The sequence below is a fragment of the Giraffa tippelskirchi genome, chromosome 10 (assembly GCF_054371585.1).
Source record: "Giraffa tippelskirchi isolate mGirTip1 chromosome 10, T2T-mGirTip1v1.2.pri, whole genome shotgun sequence".
NCBI lineage: Eukaryota > Metazoa > Chordata > Mammalia > Artiodactyla > Giraffidae > Giraffa > Giraffa tippelskirchi.
The window spans coordinates 118,357,364-118,375,148 of NC_137284.1; the positions used below are offsets into that span (position 1 = coordinate 118,357,364).

At 36.9% G+C, this 17,785-nt stretch overlaps 1 protein-coding gene across 13 annotated transcripts in view; it reads left to right on the top strand.

Annotated features, from left to right (window-relative positions):
* The window catches only part of ZNF804B (zinc finger protein 804B), an 889,892-nt gene that overhangs the window by 792,580 nt on the left and 79,527 nt on the right, over positions 1 to 17,785 (top strand). For all 13 annotated transcript variants that reach the window (XM_081533981.1, XM_081533982.1, XM_081533979.1 and 10 more), the window contains one exon: positions 455 to 598. Coding sequence is in view for 1 of the 13 variants with exons in the window: in XM_081533978.1 (XP_081390104.1) it covers positions 455 to 598 (144 nt within the window). In the remaining 12 variants the exon portion in view is untranslated. The remainder of the gene's footprint in view (positions 1 to 454; positions 599 to 17,785) is intronic.

A 17,785-nucleotide genomic window follows, 5' to 3' on the forward strand; every position in this document is an offset into this window, starting at 1 on the left:
TTAAGATCTCAGGTAGGCTAAAGTACATGAAGAAGTAGGTGAATAATACAGAAGAATGCAATCAATGCCCAATAAAATATTATAGTAGAGAGGTCTTACAGTTTTGGGATGGGTCCCTGGATAGGTAGAGAACATGGTGGTGATATTATAGTTAGATGAGTCAGCAGTACCACATCTGGAAACAGGTGGCAAGAAGACAAACAGTAATGACCATACTGAGGCTGAGGGCTCAGCTCCTTTAGGATAAGTCATTATATGTTCATTGATGACTTAGGATTAGGCCAAGCTGAAAGTTGCTTCCATTGTGCCATAGATTTCTTAAGTATAATGAGGCTAACCATTTCCTTTGAGTCACAGTAAAATTAAATTACCAACTTGATTAATATGAGATCTGGTTATGCTATTATAGAGAAATCTAACCAACATTTTTGCCTTTTTTTTTTTTTTTCCAAAGGATTTTCCAGAAAAGGAGAAGTCCACAGCAAAGGCCCTGGAAGATGTAAAGGCGAACTTTTACTGTGAGTTATGTGACAAGCAGTACCACAAACACCAGGAGTTTGACAATCATATTAATTCTTATGACCATGCTCATAAGCAGGTAAGTTGAAGTGGGAAATAACCATATTCCTGGATTGCTACTTTCAGAATACAACATATGCAACTGGCCTTATTTATCCTCATCTAAATTGCTGAGATGTTATACCATTTTTTTTCTTGAAAGTTTTGTTTTTTGTTTAAATATTAAGTGAAATACTTTTTCCTAGAAAGAATATAGGATCCAAGAGTAGACTGACATTTATTTTAGGATTATATACGTGAGGAAACCAGGACTCAGTAAAAATAGGGCCAGATTCAAAACCACCTAACTACTTAGTGGCAAATCTAGAATACTGGATGAGTATTAGGACAAGATGTAGCATAGAATATTTTTGAGTTCCAAGGTATAGGGAATACTTAAGTTTGGGGGGAAATTTTTTTCAATAAAATGTTATATTTTTGTAGGAATATCTTCTTAGGAAAATCAGAGTGATTACTTAATAAATGAACCATTGCAGACAAGCTAACAAAGACAATCTCAGACAAAGGCAAAGTTGAGGGGTAACGGAAGATATAAACATATAAAAAAATCAGTGTTGATATTCTACACAAAATGCTAAGATTCTCTTTTTCCATTTGTCTGTGAAAGAGTGGGTTATTGTTCTCATCTGTTAAATTTTATCACTGCTGCATGATGTATGAGGATATTAGCACTTTAGGAATTATAGGTGTCAAATACCACTAAGAAAGAAGTCCCATATGGCCATAGGATTATTGCTAAGAGCTGAGAAGTTGCACAATCCTAATATCTTGGAATATATGGATAAATCTTGTATAATCTAGACCTACAATATTTATTCAGAGTGTAAAGCAATAAATATTTTGAATAACATCACTAATATGTATTGAGTACATATAAAATATATGGCTTTGACAGTTTCTATTAATATCTTTAAAGCTAGAGCATGAATATATAATTGACTGGATGTCTCTGACAAGAACAAGAACAACGAGAATCATTGTTCAGGACTGAGATTTCCAAATCTTAGTGTGCGTAATCATCACTTTGGAACCTGTTAATAATGCAGATTTCTAGATTCTCCTTTAGCTATTCTAACTCAGTAGTTCTAAGATAGGGCTCAGGAACTTGCATTTTAAAATGATACAAAATAGAATTTTTCAAATGTATATGTAAAAATGAAGCATGTGACTACCATCCAACTCCATCAATGATCTGTCTTGTTTCATTCATACTACCACAATTTACTCCCCACACCTGCTATCACCTTGGATTATTTTGAAGCAAACTCCAGATACTGTATAATTTTATGTGAAAATATTTCAAGATGTTTAATGATGCTTAAACAACATAGCCATCATCATACCTAAAAATTAACAGTATCTTGGTATAGGTCATTTGTCTCATAAATGATTTGTGAATTTGGGTTTGTTGAAATCCAAATGTATCACATTTTAGCTGATACATCTTTTAAGTTTCTCTTTAAGTTTCTTTTAATATTTATTTAAACTATGGGTTTTCCACTCCCCCTTTAAATTGTGCTCCTTGCAATTTGTTTGTTGGAAAATTGGATTGTCTCACACATTTGAGATTTTGCTGAATACAACTCAGTGTTTTCTTTTCACATTTTTTCTGTCTTCTGTATTTCCTTTAAACTGCTTGTTACAGATAAAATCTGGTCAAATGCTGGTTCCTTGGCAAAAAAAATATTAGAGAGTGTTGTATCTTTCCATAAGGAAGTATATGAGATCGAGTTTTCTTTCTTTTTATGACTTGCAGTTTGATCAGTGGGTTTAGGTACGATTGCCTTGATCATTATTTACCCCACCTACATTTTTCCACTAATGGTTCTTGTATCCATAGATGATCATTTGCTTAAATCTATTACTTCATTTGGAGCTCTAAAATGATTATATTATCTTTGTGTCTTTTATTAGATAAAATGTGTCTATAAAGACAAATCTCCCAAAGCATCACCCAAAGTGAATTTTATGTAGGAGTGCTTCAGTCTGTATATTAAGAAAAAATTATTCTGGAGATTTGGAGAAATAAGTGACCATGGAAGGTCTCACGGGACAGTGATATTTATCTGTGTTTTAGATGTACACAAGTCAATATTGAAAAAGAGATTCGAGATGGGATAGCATTCTTGAGAGTGGAAACACAAGGAGCTAAGGTGAGGAAATGAAGGAGTAAAAGGCCTCTTTTGTAGAAGGTATTGGACTACAGGAGGGTGAATTCTCCACACTTGATCTGCATTCTACAGCCTGCCTTTCACTCTGGAATTCTGCCTCATCAGTTCCCTTTTTTATCACTTTCCTTAATTTTATTTCTATTGTCTTTCCAACATTTCGATAAAACAAGCCTTCCTCAATCCTTATATTCCATCTATTTCCCCATTTCTGCTTTTTTTTTTTTTTTATGCTTCCTAGCTTTCTAACATTTCTAGGCATGCTCCTTGTTCAAACAGTGATTGAGTTTCCATTATTTGCTTTTGTGCTGGTTATAGAAAGTAGAAAATTTTGATCCTTAATTTCAGGAGGCCTATTATCTTGCCTGGAAAATTCTATGGACAGAGTAGTTTAGTGGGCTACAGTCCATGCGGTTGCAAACATTCAATATTAGAGAAATTATTATCTAGGATACTGAGAGAACATATAAAAATTATTTAAGAATGAAGAGTTGACAAATGAAATAGAAATTCTAAAAATGAATTAGAAGTTAGCCACGTTAACCAACTAAGAATGGAAAGTTACCTTTATGGTAGAAAGGCATGGGGCAGTTATAAAGCATGACCCAGACATAAAGAAGCTGCAAAAGAATTCATTGTGATCACTAAAGTCATCATCAGTGTCTTGGGGACTTTAAAAATCTTTGAAACTCTCCTCATTCCTCCCATTCTACTCTTGCAATAGACCTCATTCTCTGTCTTCCTTTTGCATTCTCTTTTCACTCTTTATGTTAATCTCACTCCTGATTCTTTGCTAGCACCTTCTAACTGGACTCCTTGCTTCTAGTATTTTCCATGTTCCACACAGACCTATCCATTTACAGCCAGATTGATCTTTCCAAACTCTCACATTTATTCAATCACTCCCCTTGGAAATCTTCAATGACTGCTGGCTGACATTTTGTAAAAGTCTGAATTACTTAGTCTGTCATTCAAAATACCCGCAGTTTGGCTCTTGCATCTATTTCCAGATTTATCTCATCCAAACCCAGAATTTTCCTATAGTTTCTTAAAAGATTCATTATGCTTTTCCACCTGCTCATATTGGCTCATAATCTTCCCTCTGTCTGGGATCCCCTCCTGTCTTATGGCTGTATTTCAACATATGCTTCAGTAGATTTAATACACAGATTGATAACTTACATCTTGATATGAAAAAAGCTGAGATCTCATGGTAAGCTGACTTAACAGCATTTTCGAAATTCCTTTTGATCAAAGGATCTTTAATATTGTGCAGAATTTTGTACTTGCTGCCCACTTTGGGTAACACTGAAATAATTAAATTTACCATAGACCTCATAAGACTACTTTCTTAGATAAATATTGAAATACATCCATCTAAAGATTTATTTTGGCCCAAAATATTTTGAAAGTTACCTGAACTCTAAATGTATCTGAGTTTACAAGTTGCCTTTTAAATGAAACAATTTTAGGTACAGAAAATAGGAAGTGTGCACTAAAGTGAAATATGCAAAAACCTTTTTTTTTTTTTCAAATTCCAAAGCTAAATACGTCTGTTTGGTTCTTGCTTCAGTAAGGGCTCTTCTTGATTGTGATGCTGATTATAATAATGGTAGTAGGGTTTTGGATGAGAGTATTTTCTAGCCTAACTAATAGGAACAGTTGCCTTAATTTTATTTTCCATGGGGATTCAGAGTAAACATCTGGCCTCTTCTGTTGACAGGGTAACCCTCTCTACTTTCCTTCTCTCATTTATAATTACTCAATATCCTGCAGTTTAATAAGTGATTTCTAAAGCATTTGTGTCACTTGTATCTAAATAGCAGTCCTATGTGTTTAATTCATTTTATTACAAAGATCATATTATACACAGATTTATTGTAATTATAGAGAAGTAGGTTAACACATAACTTAGTACCCGGAGGGATGGATTGGGGAGGGAGGTGGAAGAAGGGTTCTGGAAGGGGAAAACATGTACACTCATGGTGGATTCATGTCAATGTATGGCAAAACAAATACAATATTGTAAAGTAAAAAAAAAAAAAAAAGAATGAAGTAAAATAATCTGGGACTAATAGCTTTAAATTAATTCCATTGGACATTTAATAATGTTTTCTATAATTTAATAAAAATTGAGATATGATTCTTCTAGAAAAAGCTTATCAATAATTACAAATCTATTTTTTTGTATTTCTTCAACAATAAAAAATGAATTTCTAGATTTGACAATCATGTTCTATATATAACTCAAGTTTTTGAAAATAATGATTTTTTTAGCTATTGCCTTGAACTTCTTAAAATTCTGTGTAAATGCTGGGCATTACTACTAAAGCAATTTGAATGTGTATACAAATTACAATTGCTTGGATAAAGAAAGTATTGTAACTATTAATATAGCTAACATGTCAGTAACAATTAATTCCTTCTGAGACTATCAAGTTATAATCCCTTTCTCGGGACTGTTAGCTGCAAATGCATAATACTGAAACAAATAATACATATTCTCAGAAGCAATACAAGTTTCTTCTGCCCCAGAGACATTCTGACTCATCTCAATTTAGAAAAAACAAATGAACCAGATCTCCATACAATTAACCCATAAATATATCTTCAGTTATAAAAAACAAATCCACTTTTAGATCCACATGTGACATTTAATCCTACTAATATTCATTTGCTTCACAATAGGATTTTTTTTCACTGATGAGTAGCTGTTCACTTCTCAAGCTTGGATTTGAACTCCTACTGATTCATAAATTATTGTTTCAGATTCTTCTCCATCTTTACCTGCTGAAGATAAAATAAACAAAACAAAATTATCTCTTTTGATCTTGACTCCAAGTGGAAAAAATTCCCAAAGCTGCTAAATGAATTTGATTTAATTACTCTTGCATTGTTCCTATAATTTGAGTTATGTTTTATCTAACTACTGCTCAATGATACATTTCATTATATCATATTTAAACTACTACTCATCTTAATATGGCAACAGCATTTAAAAGTATATTTGATTTGTATGGTTTGTAAGATTAAAGAAGAAATACAAATTATAGTGTCTAGAACGAACACTCTCAGAACCATAAATGTTGGTAAAGCAGAATCATACTTATTTCCTGCTGTATTTTGCATTCTGTGAACTCAGGTTTCAGGTAGATTTTAAATTTCTATATCTGACTCACACCTCTCTCTCCCAAGAATTCAGTTTCAATTCAGTCGCTCAGTAGTGTCCGACTCTCTGCAACCCCATGAATTGCAGCACGCCAGGCCTCCCTGTCCATCACCAACTCCCGGAGTCTACCCAAACCCATGTTCATCGAGTCAGTGATGCCATCCAACCATCTCATCCTCTGTCGTCCCCTTCTCCTCCTGTCCCCAATCCTACCCAGCATTAGGGTCTTTTCCAATGAGTCAACCCTTCTCATGAGGTGGCCAAAGTATTGGAGTTTCAGCTTCAACATCAGACCTTCCAATGAACACCCAGGATTGATCTCTTTTAGGATGGATTGATTGGATCTCCTTGCAGTCCAAGGGACTCTCAAGAGTCTTCTCCAACACCACAGTTCAAAAGCATCAATTCTTCGGCGCTCAGCTTTCTTCACCGTCCAACTCTCACATCCATACATGACCATTGGAAAAACCATATCTTTGACTAGATGGACTTTTGTTGGCAAAGTAATGTCTCTGCTTTTAAATATGCTATCTAGGTTGGCCATAACCTTCCTTCCAAGGAGTAAGCGTCTTTTAATTTCATGGCTGCAGTCACCATCAGCAGTGATTCTGGAGCGCAAAAAAATAAAGTCTGACACTGTTTCCACTGTTTCCCCATCTATTTCCCATGGAGTGATGGGACCAGATGCCATGATCTTAGTTTTCTGAATGTTGAGCTTTAAGCCAACTTTTTCACTCTCCTCCTTCACCTTCATCAAGAGGCTCTTTAGTTCTTCTTCACTCTCTGCCATAAGGGTGGTGTTGTCCGCATATCTGAAGTTATTGATATTTCTCTCAGCAATCTTGATTCCAGCTTGTGTTTCTTCCAGCCCAGTGTTTCTCATGATGTACTCTGCATATAAGTTAAATAAGCAGGGTGACAATATACAGCCTTGACGTACTCCTTTTCCTATTTGGAACCAGTCTGTTGTTCCATGTCCAGTTCTAACTGTTGCTTCCTGACCTGCATACAGGTTTCTCAAGAGACAGGTCAGATGGTCTGGTACTCCTATCTCTTTCAGAATTTTCCACAGTTTATTGTGATCCACACAGTCAAAGGCTTTGGCATAGCCAATAAAGCAGAAATAGATGTTTTTCTGGAACTCTCTTGCTTTTTCGATGATCCAGCGGATGTTGGCAATTTGATCTCTGGTTCATCTGCCTTTTCTAAAACCAGCTTCAACGTCTGGAAGTTCATGTTTCACATATTGCTGAAGCCTGGCTTGGAGAATTTTGAGCATTACTTTACTAGCATGTGAGATGAGTGCAATTGTGCGGTAGTTTGAGCATTCTTTGGCATTGCCTTTCTTTGGGATTGGAACGAAAACTGACCTTTTCCAGTCCTGTGGCCACTGCTGAGTTTTCCAGATTTGCTGGCATATCGAGTGCAGCACTTTCACAGCACCACCTTTGAGGATTTGAAATAGCTCAACTGGAATTCCATCACCTCCACTAGTTTTGTTCGTAGTGATGCTTTCTAAGACCCACTTGACTTCACATTCCAGGATGTCTGGCTCTAGATGAGTGATCACACCATCGTGATTATCTGGGTCATGAAGATCTTTTTTGTACAGTTTTTCTGTGTATTCTTGCCACCTCTTCTTAATATCTTCTGCTTCTGTTAGGTCCATACCATTTCTGTCCTTTATCGAGCCTATCTTTGCATGAAATGTTCCTTTGGTATCTCTAATTTTCTTGAAGAGATCTCTAGTCTTTCCCAATCTGTTGTCTTCCTCTATTTCTTTGCCCAAGAATTACCCACCAGTAATTGGAAACTCTATTAGCAAAGAAGTATAAAAGAACAAAGACTGATCTTATAATAGCTTCTGGATCATAATTCAACTTTTCCAAAATACTGTTTTCACCCTAGTTAGAGGCCTTTTGATTTTAAGGTTACCTCCCAACTGAAAAATCAACTTAAAATCTATGTTCTGGCTTTGTTTTTCAGATGTGCTAAGTGATTTCTTGCCTTAGTGCATTTGTCATATCTCTTCCAGAAATTTTCTTTCAGATGATTTTCAACTTTCTGATTCCTCTCTTCATTTGTACTTTAGCTCAGTGTCATCTGTATGCAGGGTCTTTCTTTGACATTCTAACTCAAGTAGTTAGTTGCCAGTTCTCCAAATTCTAATACCCTCTTGGTATTGTCAATGGGTTGGAATCAACTTATACTGGCACTCCAGAGCAAACTGTCTAATATTTAAGAATCTTGTGAAGTGGTTCTTAAACCATTGGTAGGTTGAAATTATCCATGGTAGGAGATCCACAAAAATACAAGCAGGGCTTTATATATTTCATGTGATTTTTCCATAGACTTGATAAACCAGCACACCATTGTTTAATACTCCTTTAAAAAGCAAAAACAAGTTACCTTTTGAAATTTTTGCCCCTTACCCTGTTCCCTGCCATTACCTTCACAAAGAGAAGAATAGGGCATTGTTGGCTCTATTGGCTATGTATCCCCATATTTCTAGAACTTAGGGCAGGTCTAGCACATAGGAAAGACTCAATAAATATTTTTTAAATGAATGAGTAGTTGAATAAGTGAGTTTCTAGAATTTATCATGCTACTCTGTCCTACATCAATATATTCACACATCATTGATTAATCATAGCTTTTTGCTGCTAATTTTATTGAAATATAATTGCTATACATCAATGTGTAAGTTTTAGGTTAGCATGATGATTTGATTTACATATATTGTGAAATGATAACCACAGTAGATGTTATTGAGCTTTTTGCTAAGTTATATGAGTTCTTCATATATTTTGGATATTAATCCCTTATCAGATAGATAACTTTAAAATGTTTTTCCCATTTCATTGGTTATCTTTTCACTTTTCTACTGGTTTGGATTTCTACTTGGGCACTGTAGGTATGAACTCAGTCTGCCAAGTCCAAGTGCTGGCTGTTTTAAGACCCTCCACCTCACTACTTTGTCACAATAAGATTCCCAGTGGTCTAGCCCTACAGATTCCCTTGCAATCTGGGGCAAGATCAAGGAAGGGGCTCCCACAAAGTGACACACAGTGTTGGGGATAGGGGTTGGCTGTCCACCCTGGATTCTCCTGGCTCACTGGAGAACCTGGAGACTGAGGGGAAACCCCTCCATGTGGTATTCACTGGCCTCCTGGGGAAGGGACAATATTATCCATGTGTAACTGCTTCTCTCACCTTGCAATTCAGTGTCATGGTCTCCATGATGCAAGGGGTGCTTTAGCCTCACCTCTTAGCTGTTCTCACCAGAGGGAACAAAGTCAGGAATGACCTATGTCACCATCTTTGTGATGTTACCCTTAATCACTCCTTAGATAAGTAGAGTGAATGTAGTGAGCAAAATCACAAGTTCTTTATAGTTAAGAAAAGACTGTCATGAAAATCCATTTTTATAATTTAAGAAAATTCTTGGACCCATATTAATGCTGATGTAGTGTTCTGCTCTAAGACTTTTAGACTTTACTCTGTGGGAAATTATTAGTCTTCAAGGGCTTTTAAGTAAGCAAATGATAGTATCAGATTTGTGATTCAGAAGAAAGAACCTAAAAGCAGTTTAAGGATCAGAAGGTAAGAGAGCTCAGTTCTGCAGTCAGAGGGAGCCTAAGAGAGATGACTGAAGTATTTACAGCAGTGACAAGGAGAGGAAGGGAGAAGGGTACATCTAGAAGATTGTCCATGGCTTGCAACATGTGAACACATGATCTTACATCATTTGTGATCAGCTAAATAAAAATTTGGAGAGTTTTCAAAAAAATGTGTCAAATATGAAGATAGAATTTTACTACCCACTGTTGACATGATGTAAGATACTAGAAACTGTAAAACATTGCTGGGAGGATATAAATTGTTTCAATCTTTGATGTTCAGCTTTGGATTATTTATCAAAAGACTTAAAATGTGAATTTTCCCTATAAACAGTTCCATCTGGCATATATTCTAGAAAAATAATCACATTAATGCCAAAGACTTATACACAAGGATATATAAAATAGCCAAAAGCAATCTAAACATAGAGTGAAAAGAGTAACTAAATTATGATACACATAAACCAAAGTTCTTTGTACAATTTAAAATCACATTGGATCTATATTTTATACGAAATTAATTCTTAAAAAGAATGCTTGGATACTTGTTTATATTAAAAATTAAGGAATACATAAGTACTGAACATTGAGTAATAGTACTTAATTGCAATTTGGTCCATAAGTTTCTAAATGCTTATTATCAAATCATAAACTCTTATATAAAAGATAGACATAAAATATTATGTTATACATATTAATCTGCCTCATGTTTTTGTTTATATCTTTCAATTCATAGGACTTATATTTTATTGTGTTAATTCAGTTATCAGAATTTATGTCATTGTGACTTGTAAATATTTTTTATTTCATCTCCATAAGGCACTATGCTATCTTTATAATCATATTTTCTTTCTTTTACACTTATTTTATTGCTGGAGTTAGAACTGCCTTATTCTTATATGTGCTCCATTATTTAAAGTTGCTACCTATTTCTAATTCATCTCTGAACTATCAACCATAAATAGGAAAAAAGTATCATTACAAAATATCATATAAATGAAATAATAGGTCAATCAGTCCTAGTCCAGCCCCTTCCCTTTCTGACGAAGTCCTCTGTCTTTCTGCTCCAGTGCTAACAGGTTGCTCTCCAGATCTGCACAGATCTTCTTTCAGAATTTCTCATTGTCATCATCCTTTGAATGCTTTTATTTCTCTCCTAGATTATACTCCTTGTTTCCCTGATCTCATGACTTTCTATATCATATTTCCTCCTTTTGGTGGAACCTATTCTCTAGAAGCTTCCTAAGAGCATACTCACAAGGTAAAATTTTACAGCCCTTGTCTATCAGTAAATATAAATGTGTTTATTCTACGCTTACATTTCATTTATTTTTCAACTGGCTTTTAGCCTTTAGTGTTGCTCCTGAAAAGTTGTATGTCATTTGGGGTCCTAATTCTTCCCTTCAGAAACTTATAGACTTTACTCTTCCACATTTCATTTTATACCAAACATTTTCTTAGTGCCTGCTAGGAGGTACCAGTTCAGATGAGTTCAGGCACTCAGTGGTGCCTGACTCTTTCTGGCCCCACGTACAGCAGCATGCCAGGGCTCCCTGTCCATCACCAACTCCCGGAGTTTACTCAAACTCGTGTCCATTGAGTCGGTGATGCTATCCAACCATCTCATCCTCTGCCGTCCCCTTCTCCTCCTGCTTTCAATCTTTCCCAGCATCAGGGTCTTTTCAAATGAGTCAGCTATTCACATCAGGTGGCCAAAATATTGGAGTTTCAGCTTCAACATCAGTCCTTCCAAAGAACACCCAGGACTGATCATCTTTAGGATGGACTGGTTGGATCTCCTTGCAGCCCAAGGGACTCTCAAGAGCCTTCTCGAACACCACAGTTCAAAAGCATCAATTCTTTGGCTCTCAGCTCTCCTTATAGTCCAACACTCACATTCATACATGACTACTGGAAAAACCATAGCTTTGACTAGATGGACCTTTGTTGGTAAAGTAATGTCTCTGCAGTAAAGCTGTCTAGGTTGATCATAGTTGGCTTTTCTTCCAAAGAGCAAGTGTCTTTTAATTTCATGTCTGCAGTCACAATTTGCAGTGATTTTGGAGCCCAAGAAAATAAACACTGTCATTGTTTCCACTGTTTTCCCATCTATTTGACATGAAGTGATGAGACCAGATGCCGTGACCTTAATTTTCTGAACGTTGAGCTTTAAGCCAACTTTTTCACTCTCCTCTCTCACTTTCATCAAGAGGCTCTTTAGTTCTTCTTCACTTTCTGCCATAAGGGTGGTGTCATCTCCATATCTGAGGTGATTGATATTTCTCCCAGCAATCTTGATTCCAGCTATGCTTCATCCAGCCCAGCATTTCTTGTGAGGTACTCTGCATATAAGTTAAATAAGCAGGGTGACAATAAACAGCCTTGACATACTCCTTTTCCTATTTGGAACCAGTCTGTTGTTCCATGTCCAGTTCTAACTGTTGCTTCCTGACCTGTATACAGATTTCTCAAGAGGCAGGTCAGGTGATCTGGTATTTCCATCTCTTTTAGAATTTTCCACAGTTTATTGTGATCCACACATTCAAAGGCTTTGGCATGGTCAATAAAACAGAAATGGATGCTTTCCTGGAACTCTCTGGCCTTTTGGATGTTCCAACAGATGTTGGCAATTTGATCTCTGGTTCCTCTGCCTTTTCTAAAACAAGCTTGAACATCTGCAATTTCATGGTTCATGTACTGTTGGAGCCTGGCTTGGAGAATTTTGTGCATTACTTTACCAATGTGAGAGACGAGTGCAATTGTGCGGTAGTTTGAGCATTCCTTGGCATTGCCTTTCTTTGGGATTGGAATGAAAACTGACCTTTTCCAGTCCTGTGGCCACTACTGAGTTTTCCAAATTTGCTGGCATATTGAGTGCAGCACTTTCACAGCATCATCTTTTAGGATTTGAAATAGCTCAACTGGAATTTCATCCCTCCAGTAGCTTTGTTCATAATGAAGCTTTCTAAGGCCCTCTTGACTTCACATTCCAGGATGTCTGGCTCCAGGTTAATGATCACACCATCATCGTCAAGATCTTTTTTGTATAGTTCTTCTGTGTTTTCTTGACACCTCTTCTTAATATCTTCTGCTTCTATTAGATCCATACCAGTTCTGTCCTTTATTGCATCCATCTTTGCGTGAAATGTTCCCTTGGTATCTCTAATTTTATTGAAGAGATCTCTAGTCTTTCCCATTCTATTGTTTTCCTCTATTTCTTTGCATTGATTGCTGAGGAAGGGTTTCTTATCTCTCCTTGCCATTTTTTGGAATTCTGCATTCAAATAGGTATATCTTTTCTTTTCTGCTTTGCCTTTTGCTTCTCTTCCTTTCACAGCTATTCTTAAGGCCTCCTCAAACAGCCATTTTGCCATTTTCCATTTCTTTCTCATGGGAATGTTCTTGATCACTGCCTCCTATACAATGTCATGAACCTCCGTCCATAGTTCTTCAGGCACTCTATCAGATCTAATCCCTTGAATCTATTTGTCACTTCCAGTGTATATTCATAAGGGATTTGATTGAGGTCATACCTGAATGGTCTAGTGGTTTTCCCTACTTTCTTCAATTTCAGTCTGAATTTGGCAATAAGGAGTTCATGATCTGAGCCACAGTCAACTCCCAGTCTTGTTTTTGCAAACTGTATGGAGCTTCTCCATCTTTGGCTACAAAGAATATAATCAGTCTGATTTTGGTATTGACCATCTGGTGATGTCCATGTATAGAGTCTTCTCTTGTGTTGTTGGAAGAGAATGTTTTCTATGACCAGTGCATTCTCTTGGCAAAAGTCAAATAGCCTTTGCCCTGCTTCATTGTTACTCCAAGGTCAAATTTGCCTGTTACTCCAGGTATCTCTTGACTTCCTACTTTTGCCTTCTAGTCCCCTATAATGAAAAGTACATCTTTTTTGGGTGTTAGTTCTAGAAGGTCATGTAGGTCTCCATAGAACCATTCAACGTCAGCTTCTTCAGCATTATTGGTCGGGGCATAGACTTGGATTACTGTGATACTGAATGGTTTGTCTTGGAAACGAACAGAGATCATTCTGTCGTTTTTGAGATTGCATCCAAGTACTGCATTTCAGACTCTTGCTGACTATGATGGCTACTCCATTTCTTCTAAGGGATTCTTGCCCACAGTAGTAAATATAATGGTCATCTGAGTTAAATTCACCCATTCCAGTTCATTTGAGTTCACTGATTCCTAAAATGTCGATGTTCACTCTTGCCATCTCCTGTTTGACCACTTCGAATTTTCCTTGATTCATGGACCTGACATTCCAGGTTCCTATACAATATTGCTCTTTACAGTATCCAACTTTACTTCCATCACCAGTCACAGAATCAGATATTCTTAAAACTATATTTCTACCTGGTTCACTTTCTCAAGAGAGCAGGCATCAGTTTTCTCTCAGAACAGGATAGGAGTCTAGTGGCTCATTTATTCTTTTGTGTACTTTAGCCAGTTCTCCTGTTTTTAGCCCCAGTCTCTGCTTTTCCACTTCTACTTCCATAGCAGGGGTTTGCTAGATTAATGTCAATTTATCCTCATCTCAGCAGTCTGGTCTGCCTTGTTGCACATCTTTCCCCTCCCTGCCTGCCTCTGTCCCTTTCACCCTCTTCTTCTCTCACTCCCTCTGACCCTTCCTCTCTCCTTCCTTCTTCCTTCCCTCCCTCCTTCTCTCTTATTCTCTTTCTTTCAATGTACCCCACTACCTCCTTTATTTCTTAGTAAAATAGAACCAATGCTACCTTCCTCAGAGAGGTACTGTGACAATTAAATTTAAAAATGCACAACAATTCCTAACCCATGTCTAGCATAAGTACACAATAGAGCTGATGGAGGCATATTTAGGGAGATTCATACTCAGTCTTCGTGTCAGACTCTTTGTGACCCCATGGACTGTAGCCCACCAGGCTCCTCTGTCCACTGGATTTTCCAGGCAAGAACACTGGAGTTGGTTGCCATTTCCTTCACCAGGGATCTTTTCAACCCAGTGATTGAACCCATGTCTTCTGCATCTTCTGCATTGGTAGGAAGATTCTTTACCACTGAGCCACCTGGGAAGCCCCCGTCAAAGGAAGGCTAGAGGGTGATTTTTTAAGAATAATGTGTGAGAAATTATTTCATCAAATGGAGACTAAACTGGAAAAAACCTCCAATGTATCTTTTATCTCTGAAATTATTATTGTATAACTTTGTGGTTAAATACAACTTTCTTTCATTTAAATTAATCTTGGGCCTGAACTAGGCAGTGAGAAAAAAATAGTAATTTGCTATTGCTCTTCGGCCCCTGGAGCCATAACATCTACTGGCCTTTTACTTCATGAACATAATTTAGCAACTTCACTTTGATGTAGGTCAGATTTCAGACAGCATGAAAAAATGTATGGCAAAGTCTTGGTTATACAACATGTATATGCTTTTTGTGTTGGCAGATCCATAGGTTTTATTTTCCTAGCTTATTTTTTAGTTTTTTCAACTTCCATTATAGCTTCCTGACACAATATTCCAGCATACTATGACAGCTCCATACTGAGTGAGTATTGCATGAAATTAATTCTGCAGTGTTTAATGGTAGCATCTATTATCTCATTGTTCAAAACTTACAAGTGACAGTATTATTCTTTGTACTTACTGAGTAGTATTATCTTTTGAATATCTGGTTCTAGACGAGATCCTCCATATAACAATATAAATTAACTGCTGGTAATTTAGGTAATAAAATAATATCCAGTATAATAAAATAGCTAAAATATTCCAGAGGTGTAGGTCAGGCCTGAGTTCACTGCAAACACATGTTAATGATAAAGCCAGAGGATAGAAAGGGGAGCAACATTTTATATGTAAATCATTTTTAATTCATTGTTTTTCTCCTATAGTCATGTAATTCTACCAGGCATACATGGCAATCATTCAGTAATTCACTATTTTAGGCATTTGTTCAAAAATCATTTGTGCTGTGTATATAGAACTGTGTGTTCTATAAATACAAAAATAAATAAGCACCTCCAATTTCTAGTCCATTATATATGAAACTTGAAACTTGTCACTCCTATCCACATAACCAGGAAAAAAATTGAACAACCTGAAAATCAACAACTTTTCTTTGATCCATCAGAGAACTAAGATTCCAGGGAAAATTGTTCCACTCAAAACTAGAGAGATAGATGAGTGGATACAGGAATCACAACTTACTAAAGTGTAGGAATTCAGAAGGAATACTGGAATGAGTAGCCATTCCCTTCTCCAGGGGGTGGGGTCATTCTGATCCCGGGATCAAACCCTGGTCTCCTGCATTGCAGGGGGATTTATTTTATTTCCCTGGTCTGAAGCACCAGGGAAACCCAAGGAATCAGTAGCAGGGTAGGAAAAAATAAACTATAGTTGAGGAAATGCCAGAAGCTCAAAGTAGATGAGTTTGAATTACAACTCTGGTGGGAAGGGTGCAACCTTAGGTAGACCATCATGAGTTTATGAATTTTACCTTTGGAAGCTCTATTTTACAGTGAAGATGGGGGCAAAAATCCCCTTGTGCTTTTGGCAGAGGTAGAGGAAAGGTAGCCATTTAAAAATATGCCAGAGAATTCTGGTGTTCTTAACAGGGTTTGTCCTCAAGAAAAGCTGTTTTACCAGAGCCTAACCAACATTGGAAATAGAAATACCCATCTCTGTCTCTAACCTTCCTCTCTCAACCAGTGGTGGTGTGGAGGGGGATAGCCAGCCCTGAGAAGCATTTAGGAAGGTTATAGCCCAGGGGATCAGTAGAGACTGAGACATAATCAGAGGACTACAGAACTCCTTGTCTTTTCCTACCAAGCCCTTACCAACACATCAGTAGGGCTCCTACAAAATAATAGAAGAATACATCAGAAAGAATATATTTCTAACCTTACTTAAGAAGTCTCTAGGAAAACCTGAAGTGTGACAGAGGAAATAAAAACATGTATACCAGATGAAATTTAGCTCCTTACAGCTGCAATTGTACCAAACAGTAAAGACAGCCAAACCACTCGCCAAATAACTACAAAACCTTACTCTAAAGATCCGTTTGTTTCTGTTCCATTTACCCAGTACAGTATGTCTGGCTTTCAAGAAAATAATTGCAAGACATACTAAAAGACAAAAAGCACAATTCGAAGAAACAAATCCAAAATCAGCACAGGACTCAAATATACAAAGTTTTTGGAGTTCTAAGATTAGGGATTTAAAACAACTATGATTATTTTACTAAAGATTCTAATGGGAAAAATGGATGCATAAAGACAGGTGAGTAATGAAAGCAGATATTGCTAAGGAAATAATCAATGAGCTTGGAAAAAAATGCTAGTAGAAGCTCCTGAAACTGAATGGAAAAAAAAAAAAAAGAAAAGAAGACAGAGTATCCAAGACTCAATTGACAATTACAAAAGGAATAATTACAGAAGAAAAAAAAACAAGAGTTTGAAGCACCTCCAATTTCTAGTCCATTATATATGGAACTTGAAACTTGTCACTAATTATGACTGAGAATTTCCCCAAATTAATTACAGACAATAAACTAAAGATTCAGGTAGCTCAGATACCAATAAAATGCTCAACAGATACATATATAACCTCAGATATGCAGATGACACCACCCTTATGGCAGAAAGTGAAGAAGAACTAAAGAGCCGCTTGATGAAAGTCCCATCACTTCATGGAAATAGATGGGGAAACAGTGGAAACAATGTCTGACTTTATTTTGGGGGGCTCCAAAATCACTGCTGATGGTGATTGCAGCCATGAAATTAAAAGATGCTTACTCCTTGGAAGGAAGATAGCATATTTAAAAGCAGAGACATTACTTTACCAACAAAAGTCAATCTAGTCAAGGCTATGGTTTTTCCAATGGTCATTTATGGATGTGAGAGTTGGACCATGAAGAAAGCTGAACACCGCAGAATTGATCCTTTTGAACTGTGGTGTTGGAGAAGACTCTTGAGAGTCCCTTGGTCTGCAAGGAGATCCAATCAATCCATCCTAAAGGAGATCAATCCTGGGTGTTTATTGGAAGGACTGATGTTGAAGCTGAAGCTCCAATCCTTAGGCCATCTCATGCGAAGAGTTGACTCATTGGAAAAGACCCTAATGCTGGGTAGGATTGGGGGCGGGAGAAGAAGGGGACGACAGAGGATGAGATGGTTGTACGGCATCACTGACTCCATGGACATGGGTTTGGGTAGACTCCGGGAGTTGGTGATGGACAGAGAGGCCTGGCGTGCTGCAAT